Genomic DNA, 24340 nt, shown 5'->3' on the forward strand with positions numbered 1-24340 from the left:
TTTGGTGTTTGCTTTGTCATCTATCAGTTGACTCTAGTTATGCCACATAACAGAATTCTCATTATTATCCTTTTAATAACATCCTCTCCAGATTTCCAGCATGATTCTGCCCTCATTTAATTTGAAGTAGAAGGAGCTGTTAAACAAGTGATATGCTTTCATCCTTAAACAAGTGATATGCTTTCATCCTGCCTTGGCAGCTAGGTCGCAGTGGGGTAGGTGATATGTGCAAGGCTGTCTGTGTAAGCTTTCAGTCTCTCTCTCCCTGTCTGTCTCTCTCCCTCTCCTTCTCCCCCTTCTCTGCTTCCTCTCTTATTCGTGCTTCTCATTCATCTCCTCTCATTTACTCGTTTTCATTCATTCTTCCTTAGCATCTGCCATATTTGACCTGAGAGAACTTAGAGAATTCCTCCCAGGGAAGACCATCATCTCGTACTAGGGTGGAACTAGAATGTTGCAGGTTGCTGCAAACTTCACTGTAGTAATTAACTGTCATAATAAAGTTTGAGGAGGAAGGTAGAGATTTCAATTCCAACTTTAATGCTCAAAGAAGTACATTCTGAGAAGAGCGATTAAGCAGAAAATGATCATTACTCTTATAGAGCAAGCAAAGTAACTGAGCTGGGACTACATCTCCTGTCCCACGTCCACCTCTCTTCTCTAACATGGTGTGGGGAGTGGCTAGGAGGGAGAGCGCTGTATACGCCTTAGGCATCCAGTCTTCTCTGCTTGTAACGTACCTGAGCAATGAGAGCTGGAGAGAAAAGAGCTTGGACGGCATGCTTCAACTCAGAAATCAAGTTCGACGGCAGATTTGCCACAAGAAGAGGAAGCAGTTCATGCTTGAAATGCCTGGTCCTTTTAAGTTGTCTAAAGCTTCTCCCTGGGGACCTCAGCTGTGACTGATAATCCCCCAAACGGTTCTTATGCCGTTAGCAGCCCACTCAGGGAGCTGCTGAAGTAAGCATCAAAGAAATGAGGTCAGCGTTGAAGGGACACATCTATCTTGCCTCTGGGAAAAAGTTAGGCTCATGATGTCAGCATGATTCAAGTTTTAATACTGACTATGAAAGCCAGACCTACTGAGAGCAAGAAGAATATCTCTCCTCTTCTTTTAGTGTAACTTGGTCCCATAAAACATTTTTATTTCTGTGTAAACTGGCAGGACAGAGTGAGTGATTCTGGATTTAAAGCTCACACTGCAGAGGCCATATGCTGAACAGACACATTAATGCCCCTCCTTCCTGACACTAGACAGTCAGATTATTGCTACTTTTATTTGAAAAATTTACATATTTAACAGGAAAACAGGAGTCTGGAGCTGAAACTGATACATGAACAGAAGCAAAAGGCTTCTGTTATTATTATTTTTTTCTTTTTTAGAGCATTATTATTTGCTTTTACTATAGGTCTTTGGGCTATCAAGTCTCAGATTCTTGGTCACCTAAGTGGTATTGAGAATGGCTTCCATTTCGTGGAATGGGCCTTAAGTCAAATTAGCTATGGTTTGTTTACCCCCCATAATCTTGTTCCACCATTGCCCTGGCATATCTTACAGGTCGGTCACCATCGCAGGGTTTGTGGCTGGCTTGGTGCTTGTGCTTCTCTTCTGAGAGCGTCAAGGCCTTCCTCTACTGCCAGTGATGGGATGTGGCGGTGAAAGCACCAGTGGGACATCCCCACGTTCAGCAAGTGCTGTCTTCAGCAGCGGGGTCTTGCTGTAAATTTGCAGAGAGCAGCCTGGAGTCGTGGCAGCAGCTCGGGCTGCTTGGGGATTCCCGCCCGGCTCCTCTCCTCCAGGTGACCTCAGCTGCTGTGAGGAGGAATCTAAGGGTCTGTGTGTCGTCGAGAGGAGACATGCCTCTTGAAGGATACTTCCTGGGTCTTTACCTCGAAGCAGGCAGGGAATTCTTAAATGATGCTAGGGCAGAAACACTTTCTCTTGCAATTCACAGCACAGATTCTAAGAGGACCAGTAGACACCTCTAAGGTCAAACATCTATGTCACATTGTCAAATCGTACTGTGAAAGCAAGACGAGAACAAATGAGAAGGTTGTGGCTGGCATCTTCATCAATTAGCTGTTTCTTTCCGCTATTGTCAACTACCTTGGACCTAGCCTTTAACAATTCACACAATATTTTGGCCTCAGAAAACTCCTGGTCAAGGTATACAACTGCATGGATCGCATTCATTTCAAAGAAGAATACTCGGCGCTGTCATGCCCCATTTCTCATGAGGGATCTTAAATCGCACGATTATATTTTACTTTACTAAAAATAGCAAGGAAAGAAAAGTTTGGGAAGAAAAGAAAAGAATTGGTAGGTTATATTGTTCATCCAAAATTATTTTATGCCTTTATATTCATGTTCACGTGTGTCTGTCAGGATAATGGCTTAAACAGCGGTAGATGTATCCCCATAATTTAGAAAGTGAGTTCCTTTGCCCCGTGTATGCACAGAATATCCTAAATTAGCTAAGACTTCTTAAAATTTCTCAGTATTAGCATATAAATTACTAATTAAAACACAGATATTTTCTTCTTTGGATTGAGTTGATATACACTTCCAAAAATTGTCTTATTTTCTCTGCACATGTAAACTGGTTTCAGAAAATAACTCCTTTATAGTCTGCCTTTCTTTTAAGCCGATTAATATCTGCTCAGTATTATAATAACAGCAAAGTAACATGAGCATACTGTTAATGACAAGAAGAGTAGGTAGGAGCTAGCTGTAGTTCCATATTTCTTTATTTAATTAACCATGTTTATATAAAATAAAAGTCATAATTAAATCTGTTGCTATTATGTCAAATTTCACTCATTATATCAAAAACAAAAACAAATGAGCCAGATATGAGATCTATACTTCCTTTTAGATTATTCTGAACTCCCCAAGCAAGAATAACATTACCTTCCTTTTAACAAACCAGATTGTGTCTCCTTTACTGTTTCTTCAGAATGTGACCATATTTCCTGAAGTCATTCCTCCTGTGGAATTTGTGTTTTATTTTCATGGAGAGCTACAGCACTTTACGAATTTATCTTCCTTCCTCTATGGAAAGACTTTGGCAACTGATGTTCGCCATTGTCTTCAAACCTGCATTTTTTTAATAAGGTAATTTCCATTAAGGTTTGATTTAAATGTACAAGACAAACATCACAAACTGTTATTAGTAGCATTTAACTTTTAAGTCAAATTACAACATCCTACAAGTGACTATAATTTTTATCATTTATGTTCTTACACTATTATTTTTCTTATCCATACATAAGAAAATAAAGTCTTAAAAAGAGGGGCAGTTAGTTTTCCAAGGGCATGTGTCTCCTGACAGACACGCAGAAGAATGACCATGTGGTAGTTGTAGTGAATTCTTCTCACAGACATCACCTGGATAGGGCATAGCTGAGACCTCTGGGCTCACACGCCCATTGCCACGTGCCCTTTCATTCTCCTGTTAGTTCTGTAGTATCCTCAGTTTCCATGGGAATCTTCTGATTTACTTCTACTGGTGTTTCATTGAGTGTAACCTTTCAGGATCCAGATTAAAAAAATGCACAGCCTGGGAATTTTTCTTACCTTAAAAAACCAAACCAAACCAAAACAAAAAAAACAACAGACAAAAAACCTTCAATGGAACATTTTACCACGAAGTCAGTGGTGGCGTGAAGCTGAGAATTCTTTAAGCTCCCAATTTACCACCTAAAGAGATGCTCAATGTCCTGAGCCATCAGAGAGATGCAGATCAAAACGACCCTGGGATTTCACCTGGTGTAAACACATAAACATAGCTAAGATCAAAAACTCAAATGACAACACATGCTGGAGAGGTTGTGGAAAAAGGGAAACCCTCCTCCACTGCTGGGTACAACCACTTTGGAAATCAATCTGGTGCTTTCTCAGACAATTAGGAATAATGATTCCTCAAGATCCAGCTATACAACTCCTAGGCATATATCCAAAATATGCTCAAGTACACAACAAGGACATGTTTCAACCATGTTTGTAGCAGCTTTATTTGTAATAGCCAGAAGCTGGAAACAACCCAGATCCCCTCAACTGAGGAATGGATACAGAAATTGTGGTACATTTACACAATGGAATACTCAGCAATTAAAAACAAGGAAATCATGAAATTTGCAGACAAATGGTGGAATCTAGAAAAGATCATTCTGAGTGAAGTATCCCAAAAGCAGAAAGACACACATGATATATACTCACTTATATAGACCTATAAGATAGGATAAATATATTGAAATCTATACACCTAAAGAAGATAAACAAGAAAGAGGACCCAGGGTAACATGATCAATCCTCACTTAGAAAGACAAATGGGATGGACATTGGATGTAGGAGAAAACAAGTAACAGGACACAGGAGCCTACCACAGAGGGCCTCTGAAAGCCTCTACCTAGCAGTGTATCAAAGCAGATACTGAGATGCATAACCAAACGTTCGTCAGAGAGCAGAGAATCTTATGAAAGATGGGGGAGTTAGTATGACCTGGAAAGGACAGGAGTTCTACAAGGACCAAATATATCTGGGCACAGGGGTCTTTTATGAGACTGTTTCTCCAACCAAGGACTATGTATGGATAAAACCTAGAACCTCTGCTTGGATGTAGTCCATGGTAGCTCAGTATCCAAGTGGGTACCCTAGTAAGGGGAACAGGGACTATTTTTGATATGAACTCAATGGCTGGCTCTTTGACCTCCCCATATCCAAGAGAGGAGAAGCCCTGCTAGGCCACAGAAGAGTACTTTGCAGCCAGGCCTGAAGATACCTGATAAACCAGGGTCAGATGAAAGGGGAGGAGCTTCTTCCCCATCAGTGGACTTAGAGAGGGGCAGGGAGGAGATGAGGGAGGGAGAGTGGGATTGGGAGGGAATGAGTGAGTGGGATACAGCTGGGATACAGAGTTAATAAAATGTAACTAATATTAAAAAATAATTTAAAAAATTTAAAAAAGATTTGAAAAACACAAAAACATTTTTTAAAAAATGCTTCCAGTTTCCCATGTTACCTTCAGTTTTATTAAACCAAGAGGGTTCTCTGGGGATGCCTAGATGCAAAATATATCCAAAGAACTGCACCATGCCTCATGAAAATCTAATAGGGACATACAAGAAGAGCAGACGTAAAACATAGGCTTAGACAAAAAAGAAAGGGCTGTTTTTAAGTGTCTGGTGGACCTCTTCAGATTCAGCCTTTACTCTTCGCTCTTTTTCTTTTTCTCCTAGATTTGATTTCCTGGACATAACGAGGCAGGGCAGACAACTGTTGTCCTGCCTGTCATTTGTTTGTTTTTGTGCGTTTGACGCGAACTAGAGTTCTCTGCAAAGAGGAACCTCAGCTGAGGAAATGTTTCTATCAGATTGCTTGTAGGGAAGTCTGTAGCGCAATACCACGATTAATGTTTGATGTGGGTGGACCCAGACTATGGGGTACTATGGAAGGGCAGCGACACCCCTGGGCACGTGGCCATGACTTGTAAAAAAAAAAAAAAACAGGCTGAACAAATCATGAGTAACAATCCATGGCCCCTGCTTCAATTTCTGCTCCTAGGTTACTGCCTTGACTTCTCTTGGTGATGGATTGTGTCCTGAGAGTTGTAAGCAGAAATAAACCTTTTACTGTTCAAGTTGGTTTGGGTCGTATACTTTATCATAGCAATACAAACTCTAAATGGGACCATTGCTTTAGAGAAGCTCATTTTTAAAGACATCAGACCATCAATAGTACATGCTAATTTTCTTCCAACTCATTTATATGCTTATTATGCATTTTTTTGTAGTGTACCTATAAAAACATTTGTATTAGGGTTCTCTAGGAGAACAGAACTTACAGAATTAATATATATTCATTATTAATATATAATTCTGATAAATCCACATATATACATACACATACATATACATATTTATATATACATATATACATACATGTATATATATATACATACATGTATATATATTAGAATGGATTACCAGTTGTGCCAGCTCATCCAACAATGGTTATCTACCACAGAAAGTCCATGGCAGCTCAGTGTCCAAGTGGGTTCCCTAGTAATGGGAACAGGGACTGTCTCTGACATGAACTGATTGGCCTGCTCTTTGATCACCTCCCCCTGAGTGGGGAGCAGCCTTACCAGGCCACTGAGGAAGACAATGCAGCCACTCCTGATGAGACCTGATAGGCTAGGGTGAGAAGGAAGGGGAGGTCCTTCAGTGGACTTGGAGAGGGCTGTAGTATGAGATGAGGGAGGGAGGGTGGTGTTGGGAGGGGATGAGGGAGGGGACTACTGCTGGAATACAATGCGAATAAAATGTAATTAATAAAAATAAATTTAATTTGAAAAAAAGAAAGTCCAAGAATTCAGTAGTTGCTCAGTCCTCAAGACTGGATGTCTCAGCTGGTCTCCAGAATACAAGAGAATCCTAAAGAGGTAGAATCTAATGCCAGTGAAAAAATGGACTTCCTAGGGAGAGCAAGAACAAGTGGGCAAAGAGAGCGAGCTTCCTTTGTCCATGTTCTTTATGTTTGTAGACTGCCAGTAGAAGGTATAGCCCAGGTTTAAGGTGGCTCTTCCCCTTCAGAAGATCTGGATTAAGGATGGATTTTCTCAATTTAAAGATCCAGATTAGAAGTAGATCTTCTCACTTCAAATGGTTTAATTAAGGGAAAAATTCTTATAGGTATACCTAGCCCTTTGGGTTTTAGTCAATTCCAGATGTAGTCAAGAAGACAATAAAGAATAGCTATTACAGCATTTTATCTATTTTATGCTGAAATAAGTGTATTTTCCACATGTATTTGTAAGAATATATAAGTATATATATGACACATTACTTATCTGTGATAAGTTAGTTGTCGGTTACATTTGCTATTTATTCTTCATCCTGCTACTACCTCTTTAGTCCCTTAATCAGTCCTATTTACTCAGTGAATGGAATAATCATGGACAGGTATATAGATTACATTGAAATGACAGCAAAGTCCTGAATCAAATGTGAGCAAAACAAAGGCCAGCAACCACAGGAAGCCAGTCTGACTTTCCCTTGTAAATATATAATATTTACAATATTGTATATAATTTGTAAATGTATAAATTGTAAATATATAATTAATTTATGAGTCATATTAGGGTGATTAAAATACATATTTTTAGTCAGTTATTTTTAAATAAGTCATGAGGATCTTAGATATAGCAGAACTATGGCTGGCAAAGCGGTGGATAACAGCAAGGACATGACAGGGACATAGAAGACGAGCACAGCACAGATGTGGGAGACGCAGGGACTGAGGACTTTGAGCCTTTCCCTTTGGGATGCAATGCCCAAAACTGCTCTCAGGATGAGTACGTAAGACATGAAAATAAACGTTATGTCAAGGATTCCTGTGAGAGCTACAAATAAACCATAGATGACATTGACCTTGTCTTCTGAGCAGACCAGCTTCATGACATCCTGGTGAAGGCAGTTGGAATGTGACAGGAGATTCTTCTGGCAGTATCGTAGGTGCTTTAGAGTTACAGGGAAAGGCAGGACCAACAGAACATTCTTGAGAGCAAAAGCAAGCCCAACTTGAAGGACTCTGGCATTGGTAAGGATGGAAGTATATCTCAGAGGGTTGCAGATGGCAATAAAGCGATCAAAAGACATGATGAGAAGTACAGATGACCCCACAGCTGAGAATTCATGAATAAAAAACTCCTGGGCAAATCCCACATTGGGAGAAATGTCTGGAGAATCCAACAAGAAAACTTTTAGCATGGTAGGAAGAGAAGAAATGGACAGTCCTAGGTCAGAGAGAGCCAACATGGAGAGGAAATAATCCATGGGTCCATGCGGAGAAGGCTCTGATTTTATGGAAAAGAGAATAGTGTGGTTGCAGGATGGCAGCAGTGTACAGCAGACACACGGGGATGAAGATCCGAATGTGGGCGATTCCATCCCTGGGAACCCAACCAAATAGAAAGCAGAAATTTCAATAACAGACGTTGAGAATGGGCATACCAGCATGTGTGGAATCAAAATGTACAGCTCCAAAGAGCTGTGTTGTCAAACCAAGAGATATAACAAGATTCTTTAAGTATTCTAAAATAGAAGAAAATAGTTCATTATTAACCCTTGTTGTTCATATCAATAACCAAATATGTAGCAAATGTCAATATCTTTATATTTATAGCTTCATATATTTCTCAATATCAAAGATTAGAAGATCATATCAACATCCAGATCTTAATGTTTATTGGTCATAGTAAGGAATACTCTGAATTCTTTCTGTCTGGAACTCATTATTTCTTTCTATTCTTTTCTCTTTTACATCATTGCTTTCTGAGATAGTTTTCTGCTTGATTCTGTGCTTCCTGTTGTCTAAGCCACATGCAGTTTTAAGATGCAATCTTCCAACAGACAGGTCTCAGCTGATCCACTGTGTACTTGTGGTTGTTTGCTGTTGTTGTTACTGTTTGCTAATACCCTGGAAGAGCATAATCTCTTTAAAATTGATGTTCTGCAATTCAATATGCTGTTCTTAGTTGGAGATGTACAACTTATTTTATTTTTTTGATGTTGAATGTTTTCAACTGTACAGTCACATGTTCTTCAACTTTTAATATTGCCAATCATCTCATTAAATACTCCCTTTGAAGCATTTATTCAGTTGAATTTAATACCTAGTCAGATGCTCTGTACATATTTTTCTTTTTAAGGAGTTTTTTAAATTTTTTAATAATTACAATTTTTTCACTTTGTATTACAGATGTAGCCCCTCCCTAGTCCCCTACCATCCCTACCCTTCCTTCCTCCTCTTCTCCTTTGCCTTTCCCCAGTCCACTGATACGGAAGGTCCTCTTCACCTTCCACCTGACCCTAGTCTATCAGGTCTCATCAGGACTGGCTGCATTGTCTTCCTCTGTTGCCGGGTAAGGCTGCACCCCCCCCCCCGAGGTGGGGGGAGGTGATCAAAGAGCCAGCCACTGAGTTCATGTCAGAGACGATCCCTGTTTCCCTTACTAGGGAGCCCACTTGGAGATTGAGTTGCCCTGGGCTACATTTGTGCAGGGGTTCTAGGTTATCTCCATGCCTAGTCCTTGGTTTGAGTATGAGTCTCAGAAAAGACCCCTGTGTGTTGGAGGTTAGTCTGATGTGTGTCACTAGCCCTCAAGATCTAGTTACATCTATTCTTGTTTTGTAAACCTGCCTAAAACACATCTGATTGGTTGATTAAACAGCCTATACACTTGGGCAGGGCAGAATGGGATAGGCATGGCTAGGGTTCCCAGGCTTTGGGGTTCAAGAGAAAATCACAGGAGACAGATGGGAAGATAGGAGGAAAAAGGATGCTACAAAGGGTTAGTGTAGAGAAGAAACCATGGGGCCAAAAGAAAGGACTCCAATAATGTTGTAGAAAAGTCCAGATGAAGAATAAAAGCAAATACCATGGGATTAGATGAGGAGGATTAAGGTGGATGGCATTATATGGGGGCTGGGAGATGGATGGTGAGGATATTGACACAGTGTAGGTGAACTATCTGCTCAGCCCAAGGTAAATAAGACTATTACAAATCTAACAGGTGTCTGTCTTATTATTTGTGATAACAGGTTAAATAATACCACCATGATAATCTTAGGGCTAATAATAAACTTTATAGAGTCCAACATTTAATTTTTACTTACTACAACACCTGTGCCCAGATTTTTTGGTTCTGTTGCTCTCATTGTAGAGCTCCTGTCACTTCCAGGTCTTTCATCTCCCCTTTCTTTCATATGATTCTCTGAACGCTGCCCAAAGTTTGCCTAAGAGTCTCAGCATCTGCTTTGATACCCTGCTGTGTAGAGCCTTTCAGAGTCCCTCTGTGGTAGGCTCCTGTCCTGTTCCCTGTTTTCTCCCTCTTCCGATGTCCATCCCATTTGCCTTTCTGAATGAGGATTGATTATCTTATAGAGGGTCCTCCTTCTTGCTTAGCTTCTTTAGGTGTACAGATGTTAGTATTTTATTCTATATTATATGCCTAATATCTATTATAAATGAGTAGATACCATGTGTGGTTTTTTTTTCTGCTTCTGGGATACCTTATTGGGAATAATTGTTGGTATATATTACCTGTATAAGATATTTAGATTCATTGTAACATTACAATGTTTGTAATGTAATTTCTCATTTATTCATGTTAAATTTTTATTACATTTTGAAGTTTGTTATAAATGTTTGACATTATAATATAGTTACGGATTATGTTCATTTCCTTTCATCCCATCAGTCATCACAAACTTCCCTTCTAACTTAAAATTCACTGGCTCTTTGTTCATTAATTGCCACATACATATATACCAAAATGTATATACATTATTTTATTTTCAATTTCTAAATATTATTTGAATTTATGAGACAACGTGATCTTTTGATGTACCTATATAATGAGAAATGACTGTTTCTTCAAATAAAGGAAACTCTCCTTCATACAAAGGCCGTGTGCAATTGTTGCTAATTCTTTGTTTCCACCTTAATCAAAATCCAGATCCGTTAAGTTTCTTAGTTGTTATTAAAGAAATGTCTGTCCTGGCTGGTGTTCTCCAATTTTCAAAACATGCTTCTGGTGCTGACTGGAAAGGAGAGGAATGTTTGATGAAAAACTGAAGACATTTTGCAAAAGGATCAAGGAAGAGACTTTACATATTTGGTCCATATGTCTAAGAGAAGTCATTAGAAGTTTCGTTTTGTGATTGTTGTTGTCTTGATTTATTTGTATTCTCCTGGATACAGGTCTCAAAGTTTGTTGAACGCTGCTTTTGTTGAGGTGAGAGGTAGGTTAAATACTGAAAAAGAATGCATCACTCCTACTGTTTAGCATTCCTCTCCTGCCGAACTCATCTACAGAGAGAGGCCCAGCCTCACTCCTATAGCTTCTTTGCCCCTGACTTAGTCTTTTGGTTGGAAAGAAAACCTCATTCCTTTTCAACTCCCTTACAGTTGTTTTTCAGAAAACTCTACTCCAAAGGTCAAGGGCTGGCTTAGTAAGATGTTGATATTCTTTGGAGAGTGTAGTGACTGACTTGCAAGGTCTTTTAATCTTTTAACCTTTAGATCGTTTAACGATGTTTAAGGTTTGGATTTAAATCATACTACATCAAACCCAACTAGTAACTTTTATCAGCTTTCTTAATACAATAGATCTACATGTTCAATAAGCAATCCAGAAAAATAGATTAAGAACATTTCATTCTTCATTATCAACCTGCACCTATTATAAGTTACAAAACACCCATGCTTATAACAATGAAAAAATTCTGAATACTTTAGTGAGATTTTATTCATTGTGATAAACATGTGTTTTTTTGTTTGTTTGTTTTGCTTGTTTGTTTCCAGAAAGACTTTATTTAGCTGTAAATCTAGAGGAAGCTAGAATATTGTGTAGGTTTTCTAGGTCTATCTGTACTCAGAAGAGCTTCCAGAATTGAACTCTCTAGTTTGTGGAAATCCAAGGAAAACAGTGACAGTAAGAGGTACAGTGGTTTTTAAAGAGTGCACTTAGCATGAAGCTCAGCATTAAGCTGAAGCTAAACTTGAGATCATTTATAGTATTCTTCATACTAATAGTGGAATTATGTTTAATGAGGTCAAATACGTATTGTGAGGATTGTTTCATAGCCTCTCTTTACTTTCTTCCACTTGGAAATAAGTGTTAAATGATAAAAATCATGGGTGGATAAGGGTAAACTGTTTTCCACAGCGCATTTGACTGACGAGGTCTACAGAGGGAACACTAAGGATTTCAGGCACTTACAAAGTGGCTCCTACCTGGGTCACTTCAAAACTAAGCAGAGATGAGTCAGGATGAAGCTACCCCAGTCTTAATTTTCGGTCACATTCTGCAAGGCTTTTCCTTCTTCCTCCCCTTTGATGCCATTTAGGTAGATTAAGGGTCTTAGGGATGATGATGCCCTACTCTTTCCTCAGAGGGTCTGCAACACCCATAGGTCACTGATCACTGAAGAGGGGTTCAGCTCAATTCCCAGTATGCATATAATTTTGAGGTTTATGATTAAATGTCTGTGAGTCCATCCCTACCTCAACATTTTTTTTTTTTTACTGCATTTTCAAATCTTTCTGGAGAACGGACCATTTGTTATTGTTCCAGATAGTTTTGTTTGTGTGATTATAGTTACATTAATTGAGTTTTGGTCCTCTCCAATTAATGTAATGTCTCTATAAAATACTAAATGATGGATTTTTTAAACCCAAAAGAGCCCTTGAATTTCCTTTGTGGTCCGTTCTTTACACACATGTCCAATTTTACTTTATATGTTTGTGTGGATGCTTTTTCATTTATGTGTATGCATTTAGCTGTGCACTCGTGTTTGGTGGTGTGGTGTGGTGGTGGTGTGTGTGCATATATGTGCACACTGAGGTGAGAGAGCAGAAGATAGAGTCATATCCCCTGGGGCTGGCCTTACTGGTGATTGTGAGTTTCTCACTGGGTGCTGTGGACAAAATTCTGGTACCCTGCTAAAGCAGCAACAGTTTTAAATCACTGAGCTTTCTTTCTTTGTAAAAGTATTTTTTTTTTAATTTTAATTTCTGTTTGTGGAAGTGTTAAACATACTGAATAAGTTAATCTTTTATTGTGATTGATTTGGCTTGCAAAGTGTTTTCCTTCTTACCTTGATAACGATACTCTCATTCCAAATTTGACTCCCTTTGTGTTGTTAGAGTGAAGGTGATTGGGAGTGCTCTTTAAAGTGAACACTCTTTGAATAAGAAGAAAATAGGACTACCTGACCAACTGAATTCATTCGGTTATAACAAAATCACATTCAACACTGCAGAGATCATTGGTGCTCATCAGACCATCCATCATAGTCTGGAACTGAAGGGATTTTTTTCTCTGGGTACATGAACATATATAACATATTAACATATAATAACATATATGTTAACATATATATGATTTCTACATCCTCATAAACAGGATTAATTTACAAAAAGGAGGTATACATGGCTCAGTGTGTACCTAAGTGTTCACTGGCTAAAATGTTTGGTTAGAATACTACACTAACCTTTCAGAGCTACTCTGGTTGAATCCCATGAAAAAAAAAGACCAGAATCATTCAAAATCAGCACATGCTCCTAACAACAAGGACTTTCCCACTTTGACATCATGATAGTTCCATAAATTTAAAGTGGAAGATAGCTATTCAATAAAAGCCATTTCATGTATAATATATAATTTCATATATATAATATGTATAGGAAATATGATTTATAATATATAATTTCATATAGATATGAAATTATTTTAAAAGTCTGTCATATAACAGATTCATTTGGTGTTACCAAAAACTTACAATAGAAATAAATGACTAGAGTATCCAAGATGGCAGCGACCAGAGCACACCGGATCTGAGAGGCAGAGGATCTGAAACTCTGAAATTGGTGAGTGGAGGGGCAGCTGAAGCCAGAACGTCTACACGGAGGCTTCCTGGGTGAGCTGAGACCACGGAGATCCAGGTCACCCGCAGACTTCTCTGGGGACTGAGAGTGGCGAACATTCCATGCCCCTGCACATGCCATCCCCGGCACTTCTCCTTGCCAAGCCTCTCTCCCTCTCAGTGGAGGCAGCAGAGCTGGCTCACAGAGCCTGTGGCTCATAGCCCAGAACTGCCTGCTCAGTGACTGAGCGAGCAGAGGCGGGCCTCCTGGTTCCTAAAGGCAGCTGCCAGCTGTACCAGCCTTCTGGCCCTGGGTCCGTGAGCAGCTGTACGGGCCCCACAGGGCCTCCCAGCCAGCAACCTGCCGCTCAGTCCCTTAGTGGCTCGCAGCTGGCTGTACAGGCTGCCCAGGTCCTCCAGGTCCGCCTGGCCACCTAGGTTCGCCAGGTCTGCGGGGCTACAAGTCTGCAGACTGCTGAAGGGACTCCCCAGGGCTTCCCAGCAGGCATCTATACCGGCCTCCCAGTTCTGCTGCTGTGGCTTTACTCCCAGTGGACCACTACACCAGCCTCCAAGTACTGTGGCTGAGGCACCACTGAGCTAATGAGGCTCCTACACTCGCATTTGCCCCAGGAGGCCCAAATCTGATAGAGGAGAACAGGGGGAACCCCCGAGGTTTCCAATTGGACCTGCTGGAGAGTGAGTGTGCCTTCAAGTGAGTGCTAGCAGAGCCCCAGAGCCAGGGTCTCTCTACACTGGCAGACAGACATTAGATCCCTCCAAATCACACATACACACACACACACACACACACACACACACACACACACACACACACTGTGGGCAACATAGGGATGCTTGGGACAACATTCTCAACATTGAAGACAATGTTCTGCGGCTCTACCAGTGGGGTCCAGGCAAACAACTCCTGGAGCTCAGACAGAGCTGAATACCTCAGTGGCCTGTGAGGTATTCAGGGAATCTGCACGTGTGCATTGAGCCCGAGAACACTGCCAGCACCCGCACCCCTCCTGCTCCTGCACCACCTCCTGCCCCACAGTCCAGGCATCTACACTCTCTAGCACACTGTCCTTCAAGGCACACTTCCAAGCACACACACAGGCTTGCTCAGCAGCACTTGTGCATCTGTGCCTCAACATTCCTCCTTAGCTACACCTGAAACACTGCCACGGACCGGCCCAGTCGGGCTCCCGTCGTCCGCGGGAGAACAAGGCTTTAGACAGGAAGACACTGTTTCGGCGAAGAACTGACAGACAGAGACACCTTGATGGTTTTGACTCTGCTGCAACTTTACTGAAATCAAGCTAGTATTTTTATAATGATTTCACAAAAGGCACCTTAAAATTGGCATACTTCCCAGAACATTCAGACTTTTACCAAGAATACAAAGTTTACATTTTAACTCAAAATGCAGCCAAACATAAAGCAGTACCCACGAATAATCTTGGCCTAAAAACTTTTTGATCAGAGCAAACAAAGGAAAAAGAAACCTCAAATATAGTTTCATTATTGCTAACCAATGAAGAGGAAAGTCAGGAGCTAAGTCAGATGCCTGCCAAAGTCCCTCTCTATATCAAAATCTAACTACACCTTTGTTAACCCTCCTCCCATATGTCCTGCCCAAGATTTATGATCTTCTCTAGGAACAAGGCACTGAAGGGAGGGGGAAACTCCTGCCAGCTGCACCTCTCATGCTATTATTTCTTAAGAAGGAGCCTATTATTATTTTACTATTCTTAATGCCTATTAATACTAAATCTAATTCATTACTTTCCTTAAACTTATTTTTATTAAAGCCTTTAACAATCTACTAATAATAAATTTCTTTATAAAGTTAGTTGTGCTGTTTCAGGTGTCACAGGGAAAGATCAAAGAATTCATTATTCCAGCCCCAGAGCCACAACTGAAGAAGCGTAGAAATCTCAGAACACGTCTCTTTTCCAAGTGGGATGAGTTTGCCAGGGACCTTCCAGGGGACATTATTTCCGGGGAAATCATATCCTCCGCCCTGTAGCTTATGCTACTATGGCGACACTGGTGTGGGTGTGGCAAACACCAATGCACTCTCTCAAACCAGTGGACCTCTCTCATCTTCCTTAAGAATACTCCAGACACCAGAGAAAGACAAACACGGTCTGAAGTACAGACTCCGGGAGCAAGCAGTGAAGGTTATAGATACGCAGATGGCCAGAGGTAGGTGTAAGAACACATCCAATAAAAATCAGGACATCATGGCTTCACCAGAAACCCCAACATCAATGGATACTCCATCTCATCGGAAACACAGGAAAATGATTTTAAAGCTATGCTTATCCAGTTATTAGAGATACATAAAGAGGAAACAAAAAAATCTTTCAAAGAAATAGCCACACAAATGGAGGCAAATAAAGAGGAAATGAACAAAGCTCTCAAAGAAATACAGGTAAATATATCCAAAGAAATAGAGGCACAAGTAGAGGCACAATTAGTAGAATATAGAGAGGAAATGAATAAAAAAATAGAGGCCATCATAGAAAGACAGGAATCCACATTCAAACAGATGAAGGAAATGGTGCAAGACATGAAAACAGAATCAATAAAGAAAAGGCAAACAGAGAAAAACCTGTAGCTGGAGAACTTAGGGAAAAGATCAGGAACCACAATGGTAAGCATCACCAATAGAATACTAGAGATGAAAGAGAGAATCTTAGGTGCTGAAGATACACTTTCAGAAATTGATATTTCTCTCAAAGAAAAAGTAAAATCGGAAAAGTCCCAAACACAAAACATCCAGAAATCAAAGATGCCATGAAAAGGCGAAATCTAAGAATAGGAATAGATGAAAAAGAAGTTTCCAGGCTCCAATGTCTGGAAAATATTTTCAAGAAAATCATAGAAGAAAATTTTACCAACTTAAAGAGATGTCCATTAACATACAAGAGGCCTACAGAACACCAAACAGACTAGACCAGAAAAGAAACTCCTCACGTCACATCATAGTCAAAACACTAAATATACAAAACAAAGAAAAGATATTAAAAGCAGCAAGGGAAAAAGGCCAAGTAACATATGAAGGTAGACTTATCAGAATCACACCGGACTTCTCATCAGAAACTATGAAAGCCAAAAGGACCTGGGCAGATGTCATGCAGATTTTAAGGGCCCACAGATGCCAACCCAGACTACTATACCCAGCAAAACTTTCAATCAACATAGATGGAGAAAACAAAATATTCCATGAAAAAACTAAACTTAATACCTACACAGCAAACCAGGTCTATAGAAGATATTAGAAGGAAAACTCCAATCCAACAAAACCAACTACACCCAAGAAAACATAGGATACAGATAACTTCACAAAAACAAACAAACAAACCAAAAACACAAGCAATGAAACACAGTGACACCACAATAAAAAAGAACTAACATTCATTGGTCACTATTATCTATCAACATAAATGAACTCAACTCTCCAATTAAAAGACACATAATAACAGAAAGGTTGCAAAAACAGGATCCAACATTCTGCTGTATTCAAGAAACACACCTCTGCAACAAAGATAAACACTACCTCAGAGTAAAGGGCTGGAAAATGTTTCTCAAGCAAATGGACCCAGAGAAAAAGCTGGGGTAGCCATCCTAATATCTAATAAAATAGACTTTCAACCAGGATTAATCAAAAAAGATGAGGAAGGGCACTTCATTCTCATCAAAGGAAAAATCCACCAGGAGGACATCACAATCCTGTACATCTAAGCCCCAAATATAAGACACCTACATTTGTAAATAAAACGTTATTAAAGCTGAAATCACACATCTATCCCAATACCTTAATAGTGGGAGACCTCAATATTCCACTCTTGCCAAGGTACAGATCATCTACACAGAAGCAAAATAGGGAAATAATGGCACTTACAGAGGCCCTAAATCAAACGGATCTAATAGATGTCTACAGAACTTTTCACCCAGATTCAAAAGATCAGACCTTCTTTCAGCTCCTCATGGAACCTTCTCCAAAACTGACCATATAGTCTGTCACCAGGCAAGCCTCAACAGATACAAGAAGATTAAAATAATCCCTTGGGGTCCTATCTGACCACCATGGACTAAAGCTGGACCTCAACAACAACAACCTACACAACATGGAAACTGAACAACTCTCTACTCAATGGCAGCTGGGTTAGGGAAGACATGAAAAAAGAAATTAGAGACTTCCTAGAATTCAACGAAAATGAAATTCCTTCAAAAAGACATTTGAAACATCTCATACAAGCAACTTAATGGCTCACCTGAAAGCCCTAGAAAAAAAAGAAGCAGATACACCCAAGAGGAGTAGATGGCTGGAAATATTCAAGCTCAGGGCTGAAATCAATAAATTAGAAACAAATAAAAAAATTCAAAGAATCACTGAAACCAAGAGCTGGTCCTTTGAGAAAATCAACAAGATAGACAAACCCGTAGCCAAACTAACTACAAGGCAGAAACTATCCAAATCATCAAAATCAGAAACAAGAAGGGGGCATAACAACAGACACTGAGGAAATCCAAACAGTCATTAGGTCTTACTTCAAACGGCTATATGCCACATAATTTGAAAATCTAAATGAAACGAACAATTTTCTTGATAGATTCCATTTACCAAAATTAAATCAAGGTCAGGTAAATAGAAATAAATAGTCCTATATCCCCCATGGAAATAGAAGCAGTCATCAAAAGTCTCCCTTCAAAAACAAAACAAACAAACAAACAAACAAACAAACTAGGGCCAGATGGCTTCAGTGACGAATTCTACCAGACCTTCAAAGAACTAACTCCAGTTCTCTTCAAACTGTTCTACAAAATATAAGCAGAAGGAACATTACCAAACTCATTCTTTGAAGCCACAGTCACATTGCTACTCAAACCACACAAAGACCCAACAACAACAACAAAAAAAGGTGGAGCTGGTTTCTGCCTTCCACCTTCACGATGGTGAGTGCTTTCTGTCACGAACAACTCCACATTTGGCTAAGGCCAAGGATCTGGCTTGCTTCCATGTATGTGGACCTATCTGCATTGCCCACATGGCACTCTGGGGTTGGCTATCCAGAGGCTATTTAAGCTGTTGGCTGGCTTTCCCCAGGGTCAGATGATTGTTCAAGGTTCCTGAATAAACTGCATTGAAAAAATAAATAAATAAATAAATTAAAAAAAATAAAATAAATTCAGTTGTTTGTCTACAAAAAAAAAGAACTTCAGACCTCTCTCTAATGAACATTGATGCAAAAATACTCAATAAAATACTGGTAAACCAATTTACAGAACACATCAAAGATATCACCCACCATGACTAAGTACGCTGCATCCCAGGCATGCAAGGGTGGTTCAATATACAGAAATCCATAAATGTGATCCAGCATATAAACAAACTGAAGGAGAAAAACCACATGATCATCTCCTTAGATGCCAAAAGAGCATTTAACAAAATCCAACATTCATTCATGTTTAAAGCCTTGGAGACATCAGGAATACAAGGCACATACCTAAACATAGTAAAGACAATATACAGCAAGCCTATAGCCAACATCAAACTAAACGGAGTGAAACTTAAACCCTGAATTGCCAAAACGATCCTCTACAACAACAGATCATATGGAGGTATATCCAATTCCTGATCTTAAGCTGTATTTCAGAGCAATAATAATAAAAACTGCATGGTATTGGCATAGAGACAGAATGTTGGATCAATGGAACTGAATAGAAGACCCAGAAATAAATCCACACACCTAAGGATACTTCATTTATGACAAAGAAGCCAAAACCATACAATGTAAAAAGATAGCATTTTCAACAAATAGTGCTAGCCTAACTGGATGTCTACATGCAGAAAAATGAAAATAAATCCATATTGATCACCCTACACAAAGCTAAAGTCCAAGTGGATCAAAGACCTCAACATAAAACAAGACACACTAAATCTGTTAGAAGAAAAGGTGGGGAAGAGCCTAGAACTCATTGGTACAACTTCCTGAACAAACACCAACAGCACAGGCTCTAAAAGCAACAATCAATAAATGAGACCTCATGAAGCTGAAAAGCTTCTGTAAAGCAAAAGACACTGTCATCAGAAAAAAACGACAGCCTACAGACAGGGAAAGGATCTTCACCAACTCTTTATCTGACAGAGGTCTAATATCCAGAATATATAAAGAACTCAAGAAGTTAAACAGCAACAAATCAAGTAATCCAATTAAAAAATGGGGTACAGAGCTAAACAGAGAGTTCTCTGTAGAGGAATATGGAATGGCAGAGAAACACTTAAAGAAATGCTCAACTACCTTAGTCATCAGAGAAATGCAAATCAAAACAACCCTGAGATTTCACCATACACCCATCAGAATGGCTAAGATCAAAAACTCAAGTGACAACACATGCTGGAGAGGTTGTGGAGAAAGGGGAACCCTCCTCCAAGGCTGGTGGGAATGTAAACTTGTACAACCACTTTGGAAATCAATCTGGTGCTTTCTCAGACAATAGGAATAGTGCTTCCTCAAGATCCAGCTAGACCACTCCTAGGCATATACCCAAAATATGCTCAAGTACACAACAAGGACATTTGTTCAACCGTGTTTGTAGCAGCTTTATTTGTAACAGCCAAAAGCTGGAAACAACCCAGATGTTCCTCAACAGCATAATGGATACAGAAATTGTAGTACATTTACACAATAAAATATTACTCAGCAATTAAAAACAAGGAAATTATGAAATTTGGAGACAAATGGTGGGAACTGGAGAAGATCATCCTGAGAGAGGTATTCCAGAAGCAGAGAGACACACATGGTATGTCCTCACTTGTAAGTGGATACTGGACATATAGTATAGGATAAACATACTAAAATCTGTACACCTAAAGAAGCTAAGCAAGGAGGACTGTGGGTAAGATGCTCAATCCTCAGTCAGAAAGACAACGGGATGGACATTAGAAGAAGAAAACAGGAAACAGGACAGGAGCCTACCACCGAGGGCCTCTGGAAAACTCTACCCAGCAGTGTATCAAAGCAGATGCTGAGACTCATAACCAAACTTTGGACAGAGTGCAGGGAATCATATGAAAGGAGGGGGAGATAGAAATAACTGGAGGGGCCAGGAGCTCCACAAGGAGAGCAAAAGAATCAAAATATCTGGGTATAGGGGGCTTTACTGAGACCTTTACTCCAACTAAGGACCATTCATGGAGATAACCTAGAATCCCTGCTCAGATGTAGCCCAAGGCAGCTCAGTGTCCAAGTGGGTACCCTACTAATGGAAACAGGAGCTGTCTCTGACCAGTGGCTGGCTCTTTGACCACCGCCCCCCCCCAGGGGGAAGCAGCCTTGCCAAGCCACAGAGGAGGACAATACAGCCAGTTCTGATGGGATCTGATAAGCAAGGGTCAGATGGAAAGGGAGGAGGACTTCCCCTATCAGTGGACTTGGGGAGGGTCATGAGAGGAGATGGGGGAGGGAGGTTTGGATTCAGAGGGAATGATGGAGGTGGTTACAGATGGGATACAAAGTGAATAAACTGTAATTAATATAAAAAACTTTAATTACATAAACAAATAAATGAGTACAATAAACTATCACTAAAGACAGACACACAGGGATTACACTTCATTTCAGGGGAAAATGATTTCTACCATGTTAAAGGAATCAAGTCCATTTGTTGGTGTGCATTATCATATTCCCTTAAATCAGGAACTCTTCAAAATCTGTAAATTTAAAAATGTTCAGGTATAATTCTGTCTGTCCATTCAGGAACAACCATATTCTATTACATACAATGCTTTCATAGTGCAAAAAGAGCCTTAGCTAACTGTTCTCTAAAGGTCTTCAGTCAAATGAACTAATACTAACCATTTAGTGATCAAGCTTTCAGAAAAGTGTAGAGATGAAGCTCTTTGCTGCCCTTCCTGCCATAGTAGGGCTACTACTAGATCCAGGTCCTTCCTGTACTAGAAGTAGCAGGTGTCAAATTGAGAATCCATCCCATACCAAATAACAGAAAATGCAGTAAGCGTTCCTCTAGTACAACAGCCTTTATCATCCTCTAGTGCAATCTTTACAACTCTATGTGTGTAAGCAGAAGGGCCTAGGCAACAAGAGCAGGTAGATAAATAAAGGGGCAGCCGGGATAGCACATGGTATTAAGAACCTTATCTGAAGTCTGCCCAGCGCACTAAAACAAGCAGGGCAGACGTCAGCACAACTTTAAACCTGGCAATTTATCTGTGGGGATGGGGGAACAAGCGTGGATGAAAAAAAATTCATACCTTTCCTTTGGAGCACAAAGAAAAGCAACAGGACTTTTAAAGGTCAGATTAGAAAATGAACAGTAACTCTTAGAAGCCTTCTCAATTAGCCAAAACAAGTTAAAGATAAATGTTGAAAAATATCTCAGCCTAAATATTTATTCATCTATATATCCCACTGTATGAAAAGGCTTTTGATTAAAAGAAAAAAAACCCATCAAACTACCCCCCTAAACATTTAATAAGAGGTACCACCATCTAGAAGTGACAAAAATAGTTTTCCCCCTGACATTAATCTCTAAAGCATAAAAAGCTATATGACATACAAATTAACCAGTGTTCTTACAAAGTAAAGCAGTTGACATTACACTGTATTTGTGGTGAAGGATGAGGCACAAGAATATATTCATAATTGGGGATTTTCCATCTAAGCAGTCTCTGGTTATCACTTAATTCTTGGCAACATGTAACTGGTGTGTGTTTGGGTTCGCCACGCATTGCAGAGATCGAGAAGCAGCGTTACTAGCAACAAGGACTGTATTTGACAAGCGACTGCGTGGCTCAACACATTTCTTTTATGAACTTTGTGATCTGTGTTGCAGAGGGTCACTTGCTGTAGATCCTTTTATGAACTTTGTGATCTGTGCTGCGGAGGGTCACTTGCTGTCGAGCCTTGACTCGACGCTTCAATATTCATGCTGCCTGCAGTCTCTGACATTTCTTCTTCGTCTTCGTCATCGTCATCGTCTTGCAGTTCTTTGGAAAGTAACTGTTTGGCTAATTTAATATTCACGGCTTCGTTGTAGTGAAGCTTCCTCTTTATTTCAAACAGCCGCTTCTTTTCTCGCTCTTCCGGGGAGAGGTCATTATCTTCCTCCCCACTGCTCTCTTGTTCCCGAGTCCCATACTTTGTCTCCGAGCTCTCAGCAGCGGCAGCAGCTAATTTCTTAGCTAAGATGTCTGGGGTCAAGGCCTCGCTGCCTTCCGAATCACTGTAGGCCTCCTCGTCGTCACCTATCATGGTGTGGTAAGGCGTGTTTGGCTCATCCACTTTCATCAAACCATAGTCTTTGCCAGCTGGATGATAGGTTGCCAGGATGTTCATTTCGTCCCACTTCTGGGACTTCTTACTCAGCTCCTCGTCGACGCTCCGGCGGGGCTGGTCGGCCGAGGCCACCACCGGGGAGGCTGCAGAGTTCCTCTTCTTCAGGATGCCCTTGATGGGCCGGTGCAAGGGCGTGGAGGCCGTGGAGGCTGCCGAGGCCGTGGGGCGCTCGGGCTGGCGGCTCATGGTCCCTGCTGGCGTGGGGTCCTGGAGGTCAGGCGGGCGCTGCACATACCCTCCAGGCGGCCCGGAGCCCAGGCCGGGCCGAGGCAGCCTCAGGGCTGTTGCAGGACCCACTCCCGGAGTCACTCTAACGGCACAATGACCGCAACGCCACAGACGCCGCGCGGACGAGGCCCGCGGAGGAGGCCGTTTTTTAATGACCCCAGCAGGTCGTTGGATTTGTTTGGCCTTCGGGAGAAGCAGGTGCCCTTAGTTGCAGTTGCTCAGTGTAGAAGGAAAAAGAAGCCCTGAGCAAGGTTTTAGGTAAGACTCAAGCCCGAGTCTCGGGGAGACAGCGATGTACTGCCCACCACTCCACGACTGTTTCCTGCCTTCGCCTAAGTTATGGAAGCAGCTTCTCTGGGATTCACGGAAGAGTTCACCCCCAGTGAAGCTGACAAGGACTGTTAGTTCACAGTCTACAGCACCTTGGGCCCAGTTGTCCCGCGGCTATGTTAGCTGAATTCTCTAGTAATTTTAAACAGGCCTTAAGCACCTACTTGGGCCATCATACACCATGCCAAGACTCTTCCCTTAATCCGTTACTTTCAAAAGTGAGTAAGGGTGTTAGACAGACGCACAAGGATCATCCAACCCAGCAGGCATATTCTGATTCGTCCACCTTGCCACAACTGATACCCGTGACTCTAACCTAATCCAAGTTTACAGGCGTTTAACTCTTTTAGTTTGCTGGTCCACTATAAAATCTGTTGTTGAATAAAAATATTTATTATTGATTTGTCTTGTAGTTAAACAGAGGTTATTCCTAAACTGACTGTACAGCAAATGAGGCTAGGATTTGTTTAATTATTGGCCATGCATGGTTGAAGTTCTGCCTGGAGACATTTTTAAGTCTCCGTCAGTTTCAGAGTTGTTCCCAAGTGAAGGTGTCAGCACTTTATTTTACCTGTTCTGTCTAGTCTTCTTGATTTCTCTCTTCTTTTCTGTGGCCAAGATGTTCAGGTGGTCTTTCTCTGTCATACCTGATCTTTATTAGTTTTGATGGAACCCAGAATTTCTCTTCTCCTGTATGAACTTACGCAAAACCTCTTCCCCAGTGTAACACATTCCCTGTTCTCCATTTTGGAATTGGGACCTTTACATGCTGCTCTAATTCAGCAGTTCTTTCTAAATTCCACTGAGTCTTAGCAGGTGTGCTACTTACCTCATTTAAAGATTTTAAAATTGATAAGTCTATATTTAATCTATTTTGGGGAGATATTACATTTCCCTTCTGTTTTATGTCCATTTTTTTCAAATTACTGTTAGATACATTCATGATTGTTTGACCTGTGGGATTATGAGTTATATCT

General features: G+C 40.6%; 1 protein-coding gene and 1 pseudogene across 1 annotated transcript; both read right to left on the bottom strand.

The window, feature by feature from the left end:
* Window positions 1-7162: 7162 nt before the first annotated feature.
* Window positions 7163-8019, bottom strand: LOC110566028 (olfactory receptor 51A4-like; annotated as a pseudogene).
* Window positions 8020-22325: 14306 nt separating this feature from the next.
* LOC110566027 (protein phosphatase inhibitor 2-like) lies at window positions 22326-22991 on the bottom strand. Its single transcript, XM_060366224.1, has one exon. It carries the CDS (start codon window positions 22989-22991, stop codon window positions 22326-22328), a length of 666 nt encoding a protein of 221 aa, XP_060222207.1.
* Window positions 22992-24340: the final 1349 nt, after the last annotated feature.

This window comes from Meriones unguiculatus, chromosome 14 (assembly GCF_030254825.1).
Source record: "Meriones unguiculatus strain TT.TT164.6M chromosome 14, Bangor_MerUng_6.1, whole genome shotgun sequence".
NCBI lineage: Eukaryota > Metazoa > Chordata > Mammalia > Rodentia > Muridae > Meriones > Meriones unguiculatus.